The following is a 17,708-nucleotide window of genomic DNA, read 5'->3' as shown; positions in this document are numbered from 1 at the left end:
CTTGAACCTTGCCAATCGAAGTTTTATCAATATAGATATATGTATAGAAATAGAATCCTTATAGCAGCAGCGATAGCAGCTCCGTCGCTGGTTTTATTTTATTTTATATAATAAACTTTCATGTCTGTCAATAGCTTAACAGAAGGCTCGTTTGAGCAGCACCACCGGCGCTGGGCTGATATAGTGCTTGCCAGTAGGGTGGCTTCTTTAGAATCTATGAGTTAAGTTCGGCAAATACAAAACAAAAGTTCAAATATTTATCCATTAACTTTCGTAGACAAACCAAGATCTTATCCTGAACCACCCTAACGTCCTCTTCCTAGCGCAACTATCCCGCACCTTTCCCGCTTTTCCTCACCTTCCAGTCGTATTTATTTCACCGGAGAAAAAGGAAAAAATAAAGACAGGATTTTATTGTACCCACCGTATAGATTTGATTTGCTTCGATGAGCATCACTTGTCGACTTGTCGTTTTGAGCCAAAGCAAACGCGGCTGAAATCTATCCATGAATCATGAGCAGTGGCACCGACGTCGACGCCGCCGACGCCTACAACCGCGATATCCCACGTGACAGACATGGTGCGGTGGCGTGGCCTACGGAAGCTCTAGGAATCGAGCTTCCACCGTAGGTTGGGTAGTTCTGCAATAAGAGTGTAAGTGGTTCTTTGACTCGAGTTGTTCGTAATATGTGGGCACAATTAGTTTTGGATCAAAATCACTTTCTGAAGCTTGCGGAGTTAAGGTGAAGCCGTCCATCCTTTTAAAGGCAAATTGATCATCTTTAATTCAATGTACCGATCAGCATGTCAGTTCCAAGCTACGGCGTTCTAGCAAAAATCTGTTACAATTTTAGCATAACTGGAAATGCTTGTTTGAACCAATTTAATATTTGAACAAATTAAAAAGCATTGATTTTAATTGATTTTGATTAATTATAAATCATCGATTTCATTCGATTTTGACTCAATGAAAATCCACCTGCCCTTTCTGTTGATCTACCAAGGGATAGATAAAGTGCCCAGGGAATTCACAAGCGGTCTGATAACTAGCTCCACCCTTCAAACCTCCAAAATCAGAGCTATATCAAAATCGAACCTTCACAGCGGACAAAGAACAAAAAGGCAAAAAACAACAATCAATGCCAAAAATAGCAGAAAAATATATTTGATTAGATAATCCAATAAAGCGCGAGGTCGATGAAGGCAAAGGCTCGATAATCGTCGCGGTCGGGATTTTTTTTTCGGTAGTCACAAACCGCACAGGTGGTTTGTTGGGGGATGCTTTTCAATGTCATAACCTCAAGGGTGAGGCCTTGCTAACGAAAAGTTTGTGTCACCGAAGTGTAATTGTAACTTTTTGGTGGCTAAGACTGGTACAAATTCTATTTAAAATTTATTTTTGTTTTCATCAAATCGTACATTTTTTGAAGACTAATGATTGCTAAACAAGTTAACTAGTGTAAAATGCATTTTAAATAACTTTTTGCATTCAAATGTTGAGAGTATGGCTTGTTATTTCATTTTTTTAACGCCTGTGTGGTTTTGGTGTAAAGTTTTAACATTCTTTTGAAAGCAATCTGCACAAGAGGTGTAAATTGCTTTAAAAATATTGCAAAAATGTTGCGTCTTCCAGAGAAATCGACGAAATGCAAAACGTAACGCCTGAGCGTAATTAGGGGTTAATTCTGATCACTTTTTTTTACATTTTTATGCTAAAAAAATAAATTGACAAGACAACATCAAATTACGATGCATTATGCATCATGCATGGTCTCCTTGGAACGAGCTATTAAGTAGGATGCTTTTCTGTCAAGAATCCTTTGCGGTCATACAAAAATCATCAAACTTAACTTAATTTTAGGACCCAATATGAGGTTAGAACTAGATTATTCTCAAAATCTATGATGAAATTGAAGTCAATTAATTCAAACTTATACCTATCTCTATAAGAAACCTTCACAGAAAATATTTGCTTTTATGAAGGTTGAAAATTTGATTGGTTGAATATGTGTAAAAATGTAAAATTAAACAAAACTAATGAAATTGCGCAAACAGAATCTGTCGACATGCATAGGTGTTAACTTTATATTTATTATTTACCAAAATTCACATTGCTTATTCCTGATTTGAGCAGTTCTCCTCGAATTTCGGAAATACATTTTATTTTATTTTTTTTAGATGGATTTTCGGCTTGAAGTCGTTGAAAGCAGCTCAAACACTTATTTGTGTACTTTATTTTCAACGACTGCAAGTCGAAAATCCATCTCAAATTAATAAACACAGTCGAAAAAGCCACATTTACATTTTATTTTATTTTTAAGTGGCTCTCAATTTGTGGGGCTTTTTTCGTGACAAAAAAACAAGTTGTCTAATGGTTCACTCGTACAACGTTTCATATAATTTTGAAACAATAAAATCCCAAATCTATATATATTTTATGTTTTAAGAAACAAAACCCCCCAAATAACGACCCACAAAGAATTGCGAACAAAAATTTTGCAGTCTAGTTATAATTTTTTGAAAAAGAAATGTGTTTGATTGGAAAAATTAAAAAAATTGCTCAACCACTTTTTACATTATTTTTAAAGTAACAGCAAATTTTCAATCGAAAAGTACTATACAATTTTTTTTATAAAATGCTCCGTTTTCAAGATTAAGCCACTTAACGTTTGCATTAATAAATTGTATGTTATAAATGTGTCTGAGAATCATTAAAGATTGGAGTCTCTCTTAGTCTCACCAAACAGCCCTCCATTTTATAATGCCAAAATCTCAGCAACTAATGGCCTAATTTCAATAAAAAAAACATTTGTGAAAGTGTCTGATCTCTTCCGGAAAAACATATTTCAAACTTTCAAATTAGCGACAATCATGGCTAGGCTTAATATTTACTATTTTATTGAAAAATGTAGTTATACTTAATTGATCTAAAATTTATTATATTAATTGAACTTTTTTTCAAAATATACTATAGTTGTTTCAATTTTTATCATTGAAAATTGGACCGTGAGTTGCTGAGGCATGAGGAAATGGTGAGGGGCTGTTTTGGTGGGACTTCAATGCTTCAAAATTCATCAAAAAGGGAGTCCTAGGATGACCCAAGACATCTCAAGCCATTACCAAGTCTACAATACTCTGAAGCTATGCGGGTATGATCTGTGGTCAAAACCGGTCAACATCTTGCTTGGGTCTCGTGGCGCAGGGGTAGCGGCTTCGGCTGCCGATCCCGATGATGCTATGAGACGCGGGTTCGATTCCCGCCTTATCCACTGAGCTTCTATCGGATGGTGAAGTAAAACGTCGGTCCCGGTTTCTCCTGTCTCGTCAGAGGCGCTGGAGCAGAAATCCCACGTTAGAGGAAGGCCATGCCCCGGGGGGCGTAGTGCCAATAGTTTCGTTTTTCATCTTGCTTGTTACGATAGTAGGACAGATCTTAACTCCAGGGAGTCCTAGGATGACCCAGGACATTCCAACACATTAGCAAAGTAGTCTACCATACTCACTGAGGCTATGCGGGTATGATCCACGGTCAAAACCACTGGCCTCTTGCTTGTTACGGCGGTAGACTCGCCGGTCTTAACTCAAAGAAGTTCTCGGGTGACTCAGAATATCCCAATCCCAAACATCCCAATAAGTTGTATCTACATTGAACTGTACACAGAAAAAAAAAGTTGAATTTTGGAATGTTGGAAATTTGGTAGGTTGAATATTACCTCTTTTTTTGAGTAATATTACATAAAAAATGGGTAAAAATGTGAACCTGATGAATATTCATCAAAAACTGATGAAAATTCATCATTTTCTGGGGTAAAATTAATCATATTTTTTGCCACAAAATCTGTCACCATTTCCTGGTGAATATTACCATCATTTTTTTTCTGTGTAGCTTTCCATACTCACTGATGCAGTCTGGGTACAATCCGGTTTCAAAATCTTGAAGTTTCGACTTGTTTCTATGGGATGCCTCTTGCACAAACGGTTAAAACCAGAGCTTGTTAAACGTTTAAATTAACGACGTTTAACTTAACGGAATCGTTAAACGTTAACCTAAACATGAACTCGATCGGAGTCTACGTTGATCTTAACTTTAACGTGAACGGAGCACGTTAATTAACGTCGTTAACAAACGCGTTGATTAACGCGTTAATCCCCAACTTTGAGGGCCTGTATCTTCCAAACGGTAACATCTAGCGGGTTGCTTACAGTTTCATTTCACGGGCATTAACTGTGGCTATGAGGTCCCGGTGAGGTAATTGGTCCAAATTGGCCACCGGTTCCGGCAACGTTCTCCGTTAACGTTAAAGTTAAGATCAACGTAGGCTCCGTTCGCGTTCACGTTAATTTTAACGATTAACGGACGCGTTAACGTTAATTAACGATTAACAGCACTGGTTCAAACGGTTATAAACAAGAGAAGTCATGTTTCAATCATGCTAAAACATATTAGAACTCATAGTTTTTGCTGGTACGCGTCGAATGAAGACAAGATGATCGAAATCCATAATAAAATAGAGATTTTATGAATGAAAAAATAAAAAATGTATTCAAAGAAACACATACAGTTCAACCTCGCATAGTGCGCAGGCGTTACGCATTGTATTTCTTCGGTTACTCTAAAACGATATAATATTCTTGCAATCTTTTTTAAGCAGATTGTAGATTGGAACAACCCGAACAAATTGCCTTAAAAAGAATGCAAAAATGTTTTGCCGTACATGAGAAATAAACGAAATAAAAAGCGTAACGCCTGCGCTACGTAATGCTACATTCAAAATGAAACTTCAACAAATTAAGTCAAATTGATACCTTGTCAACCATATTTTTTTAATATTGAAGCGTCGATATCACCATGTTTAAAGTTGGTAAATAATTCAAATGGCGTTTACGTTATATTGGGACGTTTCAATCAAAGTCCGAATAAAATGGACACCAAACGTAAGTTTAATTTTTCATACTTGTCAGACAAAATAAAATTCATAAACTTCACTTCGCTTGGGCGATGATTTTAGCGGATTACAGACTGGATTTCATCATGTTTTATGTGATGTTGCCTAGGAATTGATAGTTGGGAATACAATCCATTCCATCTAAACAAGATTTTCAAGATCATGACTACCACCCATTGTCAGCCGCTTCAATCTCCCCTGCACACCAGGGGTCAATGATAAGGGATTTGGAAGACAGGAAGTGTTGATGTTCCTCTTTTTTAAGTGGGTAAGGGAAATTCTTCTCGGAATCTCCAAACAAGTTTTGCTTATTGTTAGACGTTCTAGTGCAGTCTTGTAAGAATGCATATTGGATTGAATTTAGTAAATTTTAGATTTAAATTTGTTGAGAGTAGGGGAACAGCATCTAATTCCAGCGTGCCTCTAATGTTGGCAGGTCAGAACATTGACTTTCAATTAAAGCTAATTAAAAGCGTTTACAAATGAAATCGAGTGATAAATAGTTCAATAAGAAGTGAGCAAGCAAGTTTCTATGAAAAGTTTTGCAAAATTAGTTGTTTAAATAGTGCAAATCAGCAAATTGGATGAAGTTGGGAGCGAGTGCTTAACCTGCCAAACATACGAGAATTTCCCCTAAATAATGATCCGAGCTGATTTTTTTTTATTTCTGTCTATTTTCAGATATTAAGGATTGGGATTAAAAGTCACCTTCAAACAATTCAATTAAACTGGAAGAATCGTGAAAAAAGCAATTCCATGAGTATTAACCAAGTAATAAATTCCAATGTATTATGTGCTTCCACAGAGCAGTGAGATAACAAAAAAAGTTGGAATACATCCATCTATAAAGTGAAGTGTGATTAGTAATTGATGTCCATTATTATCAGTATAGCAAGTTCAATCTAGTTGGTATTCCTAGCGAAAAGTGTGGTAGGAAGTCAGCAAATTATGTTGATATAATTTAATCCAAAAAAAGAAGCATTTAAGTGAAAGCAATAGTTCAATAAAAGTGATTAAAGAAGCATCATTAGAGGAGAAAAAAATCTACGTGCAATTCTACCAATTCCAAGAGAAGTACATCCAACAACAATGCCCTTCGGTCGCAAGTCCCCGCTGGAGGCCCTGGCAATGCCGGGGGCCATCATCGCGTACAAGTACAGCCAGTACCGGCAACGGCGCCGGGAAGCGGCCAACCGTCGGGTCACGGAACGTGAACTGACAGCGTTGCACAACAAAATTGTAAGTTCTGAAAAAAAAACTCTTTTTTTAAGCTTAAACCTTGCATCTGATTGATTCTTTTGAAGAAGAAGAAAAACCAACCTCCGGAAGCAGTAACGGTTCTGAATACGAAATTACGACAAAAATCTTCCACAGTTGTCGGCCTACTACGCTCAGCAGTTATAGAGCAAATACGTGACTTTTCGGGAGTTCCCCGACCCAAATCTGACCTGGTCCAAGGCTGCACCACTCAATGCGCCGATGTTAACTTGGCAGCAGCAGCAGCATCATCAGTTTTTTTTTATGACGTTCGTTATGTGTGCCACCAACGCAATCGTTCTCCTCGAGTGCGCGCGAAATCCGCAGTTTCCATGCGAAAAACTACCGAGTTGGCGGAATAGTGCACTCAAAATGAGAGTAATTTATGGAGTAGTGCAAAATAAAGTGAAACGAGAGCATGACTTCCTGGTCACTTTTAAGAGGGGGAGGCTTTAACAAAAAATAGGATGTTTATTGTTGTGTCAAGGACATTAAAGGGAATAATTTATATGTTCATGTGGAAATATACCAAAAATTAAACATGAAATAATAAATCGGCATTTAATGACTATGTGCTAACAGAATAAACAAACTTACACTTTTCAGAAGTCAAATAAGTGCTATAATGAACTTTAAAGCACTCATATTTCAGATAATGAAAGTAGGCTCAGCCTATTAGGTTGTTTCAACACTTCAGAAGGATAAAAATAGTAAAAAGTTTTTAAACGAAATTGAAAACCAAACATAAAACAAAAAAAACGGGGAAACTTGAAAAATTAAAAAAAACTCATTTTAAATATATTAAAAGAATCTAAAGAAAGTTAACAAAAGTTGATTAATATAAATTTAATATACCTAATAGCGCAAATTAATAAACTATTCATTTTAAAACATAAAAAGGTAAATTTTATCTTGCTGTAACTATTTGGGTGCCTTCTATTTGGCCATAGAAGCCATCTTACATCGAAAGTTTGTTTGTCATGTTCTATACAAATATGATAACTATCCATACAAAAATGAAATGTGAAAATTCGAAAGCCAAAAATTCAAAAAAGATACCATTAAATGGATTTTTTTATCGATTCGGGGTTTTTGGTGTTAAAAAACGACATTTATACAGAATTTTATTTTGTGTTTATTATAATCACTAAATATTTAAAAAAAAATTTAAATTATTTTTTTTTTTAGGCTGGTACAAATATTTTTATAAGTTTTTGTCACCCCCCCCCTTCAAAATTGGCCCGAAAAATCAGGGGGCAAAAAAAATATTTTTACAATAAACTTCAAAATTTCAATGAAAATTCAAGTGTAACCAGCTGAAATCAAATTAAAATACATTCTTCTGCGTTTAAAATCATTTTTAGCATGTTTGGGTTTATTAAAAAAAAATTTTTTTTTTGAAAATTTTCGATGCAAATTTTTTTTTTTCGATACAATTTTTGTTTTTGTCAGATCTTAGATTTTTTGAAAACTAATGATTGCAAAACAACTGAACTAGTGTAAAATGCATTTTAAAACACTTTTTTCATTTAAATGTGAAGACTATAGCTTGTTATTTAAATTTTTATATTTTTTTTTTGCCCCTCCCCCCCCTTGACCTCGGCCAGGGCCGAGGGACTAAAACTTTTTTAAATATTTGCATCGGCCTTATATGTTTTAGGGACATAAAATGCATTTTTGCCTTCCTCACCTTACTGAGGAAAGGCTATAAAATCACTTGAAAAACGAAATTCTTAATTTGACCTCCTAGACCCACCTTCATGTATACATATCGACTCAGAATCAAATTTTGAGCAAATGTCTGTGTGTGTGGTGGGATGTTGATAAAACAATTGTCACTCGATTATCTCGACATTGGCTGAACCGATTTTGTCTGTTTTGGCATCATTCGATCCGTCTTGGGGTCCAATAAATCGCTATTAAAAATTATGCAGTTTAATTAAATACTTCAAAAGTTATGCTAAAAAAACGAATTTTACAAAAGTCCGGAAGATTGTAAAAAGGGTGGTTTTTGTAAGAAACCTCGTCATGTTATACATTTTCAGAAAGGTATTCAAAAGATGTTTTCAACGAGTTCCGAATTTTGAAGATCTGACAACCCTATCAAAAGTTATGCGCACTTAAGTGTTATTTATGCACTTTTTAGAGGCCGGATCTCATATATTTCGATGAAAACGTTGTCCGGATCTATTATGCGACCTGTTGATGGATAGGTGATCTTTCCAACGAGTTCAAAAGATTGCAGATTTGACAACCCTATCAAAAGTTATAAGCACATAAGTGCCCTGAATTATGAAGATCTGCCTGCCCAATCTGATGGTATGAATAATGAATCAAGTTGATAGAACACTGAAAGGTCCACCCTTGTGTATCTATTTTGGATAGCATTACCCTCTAAATGTGAGGAAGGCAACAACCACCTAAGGGTGGATTAAGTAACTTTTTTTTTAAATAGTGCCCATGTCTGCTTAAAAAACAAAAAGCTAAGAACAATCCCTCAATTTTGCTATTTGAACTTTGTTTAAATGGCCATTAAGAACGAATTGAAATATTTTTTAACAACTTGTTGGTTAAATGGTGATACGGTTATTTGCCAACTTGATACAGCATAAAATCAAATAAATGTTGAATATGTCAAAATTGAATTCTAAAAGTGCCGTCTTGTTGGCCTATAAGCAAGAGTCAAAGAAGAAATAAAAAGTTGTAGAAAAATTGTTGAATTATGATTAAAACTAAAATTAGCTTAAAAGTTCAAGTCGTAACCGAATAGCACACAAAATAGCCTAACTTTTGAGTTTTGAATATGAGTGTTGCAAAATTATATCGGGTTTTTAAAATTAACCATTTTTAACACTTATTTGCAAAAACTATAAGAAAAAGTCAGACGAATCAAAAGTCATACAATACAAAAGTGCGAACAATTTAAAGATTTTTTTTACTTTTTGGACTAAAATCTTCAATGCCCCTTTGACCTAGAAGGCTCATGACATGAATTTTTTTTTTTGTTTATTGTTTATTCGTCAAGCTTATGTAGACTACTTACAATTTTCTTACATACTAGATATTATTTCTATTGTATAGATTTTTTCGTAGTTCCGGTTTAGACATGTCGAAATGTATGTACTGTGAATTTTCATTATAAAAGCGCATCATTTGATTTAATGGCGATTTTTTTTAAATAATTTGTCGTGTATGCAGTTATTCTAAAAAGTGGTGAATGTCTAAGTGTACGGCTTGGTTCATGAATACTATTGCGTATTTCTGAAAATAATGCTGCTGACTGTATGCGTTGAGAAATAATGTCGTTGATGAAAGAGAGCATGGCAAATTTACGACGTTCTTGTAATGATTGTATGTTTATGAGCATGCAGCGTGCTTCATACGATGGGAGAGGAAATGCAGTCCAGTTAAGTTTACGTAGTGCGTACAGTAAGAATTGTTTTTGGACATATTCAATACGTGCTTGGTGTACGGCATAGTATGGATTCCAGACGATACTACAGTATTCCAAGAGTGGCCTGACATACGTTATATAGAGTAATTTAATAGTATACGGGTCCTGGAAGTTGAATGCAAAGCGCTTTATAAAGCCTAATGTACTTTTTGCCTTGTTTATTATTGTGTTATAGTGTTCTACAAAAGTTAGTTGTGAGTCTAGGATGACACCTAGATCACGTACTACTTTGCATTTTTCTACTGGTTGGTTTCCTAATAATACTGTTATGTTTGGTGTTTCATGTTTTCTGCTGAAGGCAATGGAATTACATTTCTTTACATTCAATTGGAGTAGGCTTTTACTACACCATGTGTAGAAAAGATTAATTTCGTTTTGGAATACATGACTGTCATTGGCATTTCCTATTTCCATATACAATTTCATGTCGTCTGCATATACAAGTACGTTAATTTTTTTAAGGAGATAATGAAGGAAATGTCGTTTACATACAAGATGAAAAGAAGAGGTCCTAGATGGGATCCTTGCGGAACCCCAGAGGTGACGTGAATTGATTCCGATAGTACATTTTGGAAGCGAACAATTTGTTCGCGCTTAGTCAAATATGACTTAAGCCATTCCAAAAGATTCGGTTAAATTCCAATTTTCTGCAGTTTGAAGATTAATAATGGTATGTCGATTCTGTCAAATGCCTTACTAAAGTCTGTGTAAATTGCTTCTACGAAATTGCGATTATGCATTGCATTCAGTGTAAAATTTACAAATTCTAAAAGGTTGGTGCTAGTAGAGCGGCCTTTAAAAAAGCCGTTCTGTTTACATGTGATGCGGTTTTTTACTTGCTGAAAGATTTTTTCATTTATAATAGATTCGAAAAGTTTTGGAATGCAAGACAAAAGGGCAATTCCGCGATAATTACGTATGTCTCATTTTGGGCCTGATTTGAAAATAGGCACCAAAAAAGACTTTTTCCATGTTTGTGGGAATTTTCCAGTATTTATTGACATGTTGAAGAGATGATGCAGTGGAAATGTCAATTCTTCTGCAAGGTTCTTTAGGAATGCAGGTGCTATTCCGTCGGGTCCTGGTCCTTTTGATGAGTCTAAGTCCTTCAATGCCTGGCGTACTTCCGTTTCTGACAAAGAATTGACTGAGACGTCATTTGGAAATTCTGGTATATATGAAAAATAGTCGCGGTCGCGGTCTTCTTCGGAAAATGAGGTGTATACTTCTTTGAAAAATTTTGAAAAAAGATTGCAAATATCTTTCGAGTTACTGCCTACATTTTCGTCCAGTTGCATTTGCGATGGGAAGTTACTACTTTTGGATTTGGATTTTACGTAATTAAAGAAATTTTTCGGGCATGACTTGACTTCAGATTCGACTTTACTATTATATTCTTCGTTGGCAGAATTGAGTGCCGAAAAAAATTGGTCGGAAATATTCAGATAATTCAGAAGATTTGTGTCATTTGTATTGTTTCTGTATAGTTTGTAGGCTTTTTGTTTTCTATTTTTTAAATTTCTTAGTTGTGGAGTGAACCACACTGGGTATTTATTGCCTGTGTTATTACTTCTAGTAGGTACGGTTTCAGATGTTATAGTGTTAATTTCCGTATAGAATTTTCCTATTAATTCGTCGACATTTCCTTCATTATTAAATAAATTTTGCCAGTCAATTGCAAGTAGTTTACGTTTGGCTTCTACAAAGTTTGTTTTATTGTATTCCAGGACTTCTTCATATTCCCAGTCAATGGGCAAAGTGTTTTTATGGACATAAATAGAATATTCAATTGCTGTATGGAAGACTTCATTCTTCCAAAGGGGGGTTACAGATTCTTGTACATAAAAGTCTTCAATACAGTTAGTGAATAAAAGGTCTAAAAATGAATTTCTTTGGTTTTTTACATGATTGATTTGAAAAAGTCCATAATTTGCAATATTGTCAAAGAGAAAATGCAAAGTTTCATTTTCCCCAATGACTGGGAGAAGAATTGCTTCGTTTTCTTGGTCAGATATAAATTCGACTTTGCTTTGATTAAAGTCGCCATAAATGTGAAGTTTTACTTCCGGTTCCATTTTTGATGTTATGATTTCTACTGTTTTAAAGAATAGTTCATACGACTGTTTATTTGCATGGTCCGGCGGAAAGTATACTGATGCAAAAATGTGTACTTGGCCTGCAATAGTGGCTTTGGCCCAGACTTGTTCAAATTGAAAATGTTTTTCAGTTACAATTTCTTTTGGATTAAGTCTGGCATTTATGGCTAAGAGGACGCCGCCTCCTGACTTTTTCTGACTTAGATTTAAATTTCTATTGCCTAGGAATACAAAATAATTGTTTCCAAAAATTTCTTCAGGGTGGACGCTTTCGTCCCAGTTAGTTTCAGTTCCAAGAATAATGTCGAAAGAATGTGAGAGAATGTTTAAAGAAATTTCCTTCATTTTGCCTGGGCTTTTCATGCGATTGAAATTCTGACAATAAATTAGAATTTCATTCGCATTCTGTTGTTCCTTTGAAGAAATTTTTGGAGACATACTTATATTACGTTCATCACTACGTACTTCATTACGTTCAATTCATCTCATGGTCATACAACCAAACGCTGAAAGTTTCATTCAATACACCTCGCTCTTAATTCAAAAATTTCTTATTTCTACTTTCTATAATTTATTTGTATAAGCAAAAAAAAACAATTTTAAAAAATTATAAAAAAAAACTTCCCAACTTTGAGTGTGCCCTACACCAGACAACAGTTATTTTCCGACAGTAGCGTCGTCCAAGTGGGGTTTGGGGTAGAAATATTGGCGGTAGATGGTGTCGAACCTCCCACTGATTTCTGCTGATGCTGAGCTGCTGCAGCCTGGTGGGGTGCCAAACATTTATCCGTCCTGTGTGTACTTTGTACGTGGGAGCAGTTTTCCCAGCAGCTCAGCATCCAAGCCCCCACCGAGAAGGGAGAGAGAGAGAGAGAGCAGCAAGGATAATGTGGTGCGCGGGAAAAAAAGAAATAAAAAAGGCAATTCGTCCTGCTAAAATTATCCTTACGTAACAAACGCAACGTGGCCAAACGGCTTCTCGTCCTCATCCATCAGCAGCAGCAGCGGCGGCTTGTCGTTTGGGAAGGCCATGTGATTTTGGCTCACACTCTTAAAATGGCAAGCAACAAAGCTGTGCTCTTTTTGTGACCCCTCCCGAGGGGCGTCACAGTGGGTGGTGTGAGCTTTTGTGAATTCCATTTTTTTTTTACGAGACTTTGGGAATTTTTCAGACGAAAAACTTCTTCAAGTGGTAATGAATAACCAAGATTTCATATCGATCGGTACCAAAACATTATAATTTACGTAATTAGCTTGTTTTACGATTTGCTTGCTCTCATCGAACAAATCTGGGGTCATACATAATGAATATTATTACAACTTTGAGAGGGAGGGGAAATCGAATGCCATAGTAGGGAAAACCTACTCGGAATGTGGCAATCAGACCGAGCTTAAAATAGAATCTACTCGTAACATGGGCACCCCTCAGTGAACAGCATCTGGTAGTCAAATTAGGAAAGGTCAATTCGTGGGCAGCTCCAGACTGAGATGTTGAAACTTAAGAAGTCAATTTGCTGGAGATGAAATGTCAACAAACAGGGGGAAGTTGTTCAAGGAATGTCCAATTTGAAATAATTATTATACAATATATTTCTATTACTACCTTCATCAGGGGTGACATTGGGTCTTAGGAGTGACATTGATTCAAACAAATTTCAACTTTTTGTAGAACCTAATTTCACCTCTCAGAACTAATGTAGTTGAATCATCTTAAACAAAGTGATGCTTGTAATTTTAATTTTTAATTTTCATTATTATTTTATGAAGTTAAAAAGAATTCACGAAAAAATTATTGGTGACACTCTCAAAGCTCAGTCGATTTGTAAAAATTTAGATTATTCAAATACCTTTAAGGTGGAAAACCCATATTCAAAATATCAATAAAAATCCAATGCATGAATATGTTGTAAAGCATGTTTTAACCATTAATTTAAAATCTTCATCATGTCAAATTTAAAAACACACCAAGTTTATGGTTTCGCTCGAATCAACCTTCTATTTCCTGGATCCATTTGGGAAATGGATGGCAGCAGGCCCCAGTTCCATTTGGCACACATTCGACATTTCTGTTTTAGCAAGATTTATGGCTTTTGGGAGCAGCAAAATTTAAATGTGTACATAAAACACACTAACGCCATGCATTAGCCCAGCAACTGTGGAGACTGACTGGCCAGGCGTCGTTGGATGTGTTCATGTAACAAATTTTGTTTATATTGAGATATTTTCACCGCATTGAAGCTGGATGCTGGAAGTGTGCCTAATTTATAGTCAAAATCTTAGAAATGCTACTTTTTAGCACATCTTTTTACACCACAATGAAAATGAAGACATTTCGTGTCTCATCCATCTTTGGGCACTGTCCATTCAGCAAAAAAAAAACAATCCTAAAAGATTAACGAGACCCAATTTTGCACCCACAGCTGCTGGGCTGACCATCCGGGTGTAATTGGAATAAAAAACAAACTCGAAATTTCCTGCTCCCAGGTGTTTGATGAAAGTTTATAAAAAAGAGCAGTAAAAATAATCGATTTTCCGGTTTGCTTTTCCTGGGCGAAGAAGACCTCATACCCGTGGACTGTGGGGCGACCACGAGGGGGGCTGGATTCCAATTTCGGTTATGCAATAAAAAAGAAAAGACTTTTCTGAGAGGATTTGCCAGAGCGAGCTAATGGACGAGAGCTTGATACAAAGTCTATACTATTGCATGTGCTTCTGTACTTTCCTTCGCTTTGACAAAATGTGCTCTCTATTTAATTTAAGAAGAATAAAACTGTGTAAAATTCGCGTTTCAACTCCAGCATACATAAATTGTGAGATCGATTGCGGTCAATATTTTAATCAGCAAGCGTTTCTTATCAGAATAAGTGTCGGTTATTAACTATTCATAAGCCATCAATGAAATGCACTCTCAAATGGTCAAGCATGTCATAAAGGCATTCATTTTTAAATATTTGATTTATACTTTATACTCCATATGGCTTGTTTTGAAAAGAAAGGGAAGTGAATGGCAATGTGCTGGTAGGTAGACATCATGGGATAAGAGTAGAGTAGAGTATTAAATAGGTTTAGGCATGAAAAATTAGTTCAATTTATTTAAGGTGACGACTTTCGTCATTGACATGAGTTTTCCTTCGATGATATAAATTTCGCTTCTGACAAAATTCCTTCTACAAGTTGTTCAGATTGTTCCCTACACATGCTGATACTTGTTGGAAAGACTCAGTCGCCAGCCAGCGACAAGTTAAGACGTGTTTTGCTCGTGTTGTCATCTCGCGTGCTTGGAAGTTTTTGACAGGTGGAGGTGGAGGAATCCTCCAAGGAGGAAGATTTTCGTCCCGTCCGCGGGAATCGGAAGCGGAAGAAGTCCAGCGAGGTCAATGGAATCGGCATCGAAGGAGAAAAAGTTGAGAAGACCCTGCTCAACAACAACTAGTTCAGCCCGCTAGCGGATAACAAAAACAACAATAATGCCAGCCCAGCAGGAGGAGGGGACGCCCCGGCGGTTCCACCACCCGGCCAGTCGGCAGGTAAACAAAAGCAACCACCTTTGGTGGTGAAGAACACCACGGATTTTTACAAGCTCGTGGCGATCGTGGAAAGTTGTAAATTTGGTTTCAAAGCGATTTACAAACTAACCCGATTTGGAACCAAGGTGACCTGCTTCTCTGTCAAAGATTTTGACAAGTTGCAAGAGCTACTCCAGAAGAAGAAAGTGGAATTCTACACCCACGATCAGCGGAGCGAACGAAATCATCGGGTGGTTCTTAGTGGTTTTCCTGATGAACTGAAACCGGAAGAGGTCAAGTACCTTCTGAAGAGGGATCTCAAGCTGGACGCGCTGGAGGTGCATATCTTCAATCGGAAGGAAAAGACCACCGTGGACGAAACTCCGTACATTGTGGTCTTCCCCAAGGGATACACCAATCTGAAGAAGCTCTCTGCAATGAAAGTTGTGGCAAGCACTATCATCCGGTGGGAGGCCTACCGGAACAAGCGGCCGAACGTGACCCAGTGCAGGAACTGCTTGCAGCTGGGTCATGGAACCAGGAACTGTCACCTAAAAGGGAGGTGCAACAACTGTGGGGGTCCCCACAAGACGGACGAGTGCAAAGTCCAAGAAGACGAGCCGAAGCGGTGTGCCAACTGCTCTGGAGCCCACGAAGCCACGGACCGCAGCTGCCCTAAGCGTGCGGACTTCATCCGGAGGCGCCAGCAGGCGTCGAAACCGAAACCGCCGGCAAGGAAGGCGGAGAAGCAGAGTCCAGCAGTTCCGGCGATTACGCCGGCGGAGTTCCCTCCGCTGCCGGGCGCAGTTCCGGACGGAAAATCCAAGGATCGCCCTCGTCCCGCAGGAAGCAGCCAAGGTGGCCCCCGAGACGGTGGAGCCACGGAGAAGGAAGCCGGGGAGGTACTCTACAGTTCGGCTGAGCTGTGGGGAATTTTCTCCGAGTACATCGGCAGGTTCAAGACCTGCAAGACCCGCTTGGACCAAGTAACCCTCGTCAGTTACATGATCTAAAAGTATGGAATTTAAGGAGTTTTTTGTTTGTTATTATATATTGTTTTACTGATTCTCGGTCCCAACCTGGTCACAGCACCTAAAAGGACCTAATAAAAATATGTTAAGAAAAAAAAATACTTGCTGGAAAAAAATCCTTTTAAAGTTATGAAAATCATCATTTATCAATGATTGTCAATCAAGAGTTTGATGATTGCTTCTCAAAATTATATAAATTGTAAAACTCATTTGATTTAGAACAAAAATTCCTGCAGCACCTTCTAGAAGGGTGAACCCTTGCATATTATGCTGATTTATTGTGATGCTTAACTTTGTCAAATTCAATGAGATACACTTAAACCCCGATGGTTTGACACCAACTGTTGTCAAACGAACGGGGTCACGTTTTAGTTTGACACCCCTTTAACACGGAGTTCACACACACTACTAAAAGTTTGTTTTGAAAGTGTGCGTAAGCGCCGTGTAAAAAGTGACAGTTCGTCACTTTTTAGTTTGACTTTGACCAACCAACGGGGTACAAACTAAAAAAGTGTCAAACGAAAAAGTGACCAACCACCGGGGGGTGAGTGTACACATCATTTTGATGGCTTCAGCTATTCTAGAAATAACACACAGTGTGTTTCTAAGAACAAACATAAAATAACAAATTCAGCAAGTCTGATATTTGGCACCATGAAAGAATGACTCTTTCCCGACATGTCGCGGAGTTCGTCAAAATATTTCGTCGGGAGGTCTATAGCATCTTGTTTGTAATTTTGTTTCGGTTTAAGATCTTTTCTTCTTAAAACTCGCTGGAAATCGATGGTTTCATGTCCATATCCATCAAGTTTCTTATAAATGTTCCTTGAGAGACTCTTAATTACATATTCATAGTGTGCGTGAGCACCGTGTAAAAAGTGACAGTTCGTCACTTTTTAGTTTTGATTTTGACCAACCAACGGGGTATAAACTAAAAAAGTGTCAAACGAAAAAGTGACCAACCACCGGGGGTTGAGTGTAGCACCATGACAATTTAGGACATTTTCGAATTAATCAGAATGTAGGGAACAGTCGCCAGAAATAAAAAACAGATTACCAGAGATATGTCCTATCTCATAAAAAGCGACTTTCTTAAAAAAAATCTGAATTTAATTCCTGTTCACATGATGAACACATTCTACTCAGATATTTGTAATAATCATAATATTTTGTAGAAACATGATAATTGAACAAAATTGTGATGAAATTCTTTGAAATTGTTTTATTAGATTAGTTCAGTTTTTTCTTTTTTTTTTAGAAAATCCCTAGGTATTAATTTTATGGAGTTGGGCATCTCTGCTTAAATTGAACCAAATTTTATACTTTTTTAAGGGAAATTGTTCCTACTGGGTGAGATGGGAATGTGATAGTGTTGTACTAGCCTCTGGCTGAAAAGCTCTAAAATATATTTAAAAAGA

General features: G+C 36.9%; 1 protein-coding gene across 1 annotated transcript in view; it reads left to right on the top strand.

Annotated features, from left to right (window-relative positions):
• Positions 1-17,708, top strand: part of LOC120415278 (myotubularin-related protein DDB_G0290005) — a 144,067-nt gene that overhangs the window by 19,275 nt on the left and 107,084 nt on the right. Inside the window, exon 2 of the mRNA XM_039576749.2 lies at positions 5,628-6,185. Coding sequence (XP_039432683.1) covers positions 6,036-6,185 — 150 coding nt within the window. The 5' untranslated portion in view covers positions 5,628-6,035. The remainder of the gene's footprint in view (positions 1-5,627; positions 6,186-17,708) is intronic.

The sequence above is a fragment of the Culex pipiens genome, chromosome 2, assembly GCF_016801865.2.
Source record: "Culex pipiens pallens isolate TS chromosome 2, TS_CPP_V2, whole genome shotgun sequence".
Taxonomy (NCBI): domain Eukaryota; kingdom Metazoa; phylum Arthropoda; class Insecta; order Diptera; family Culicidae; genus Culex; species Culex pipiens.
This window is presented reverse-complemented; position numbering and strand designations above follow the sequence as displayed.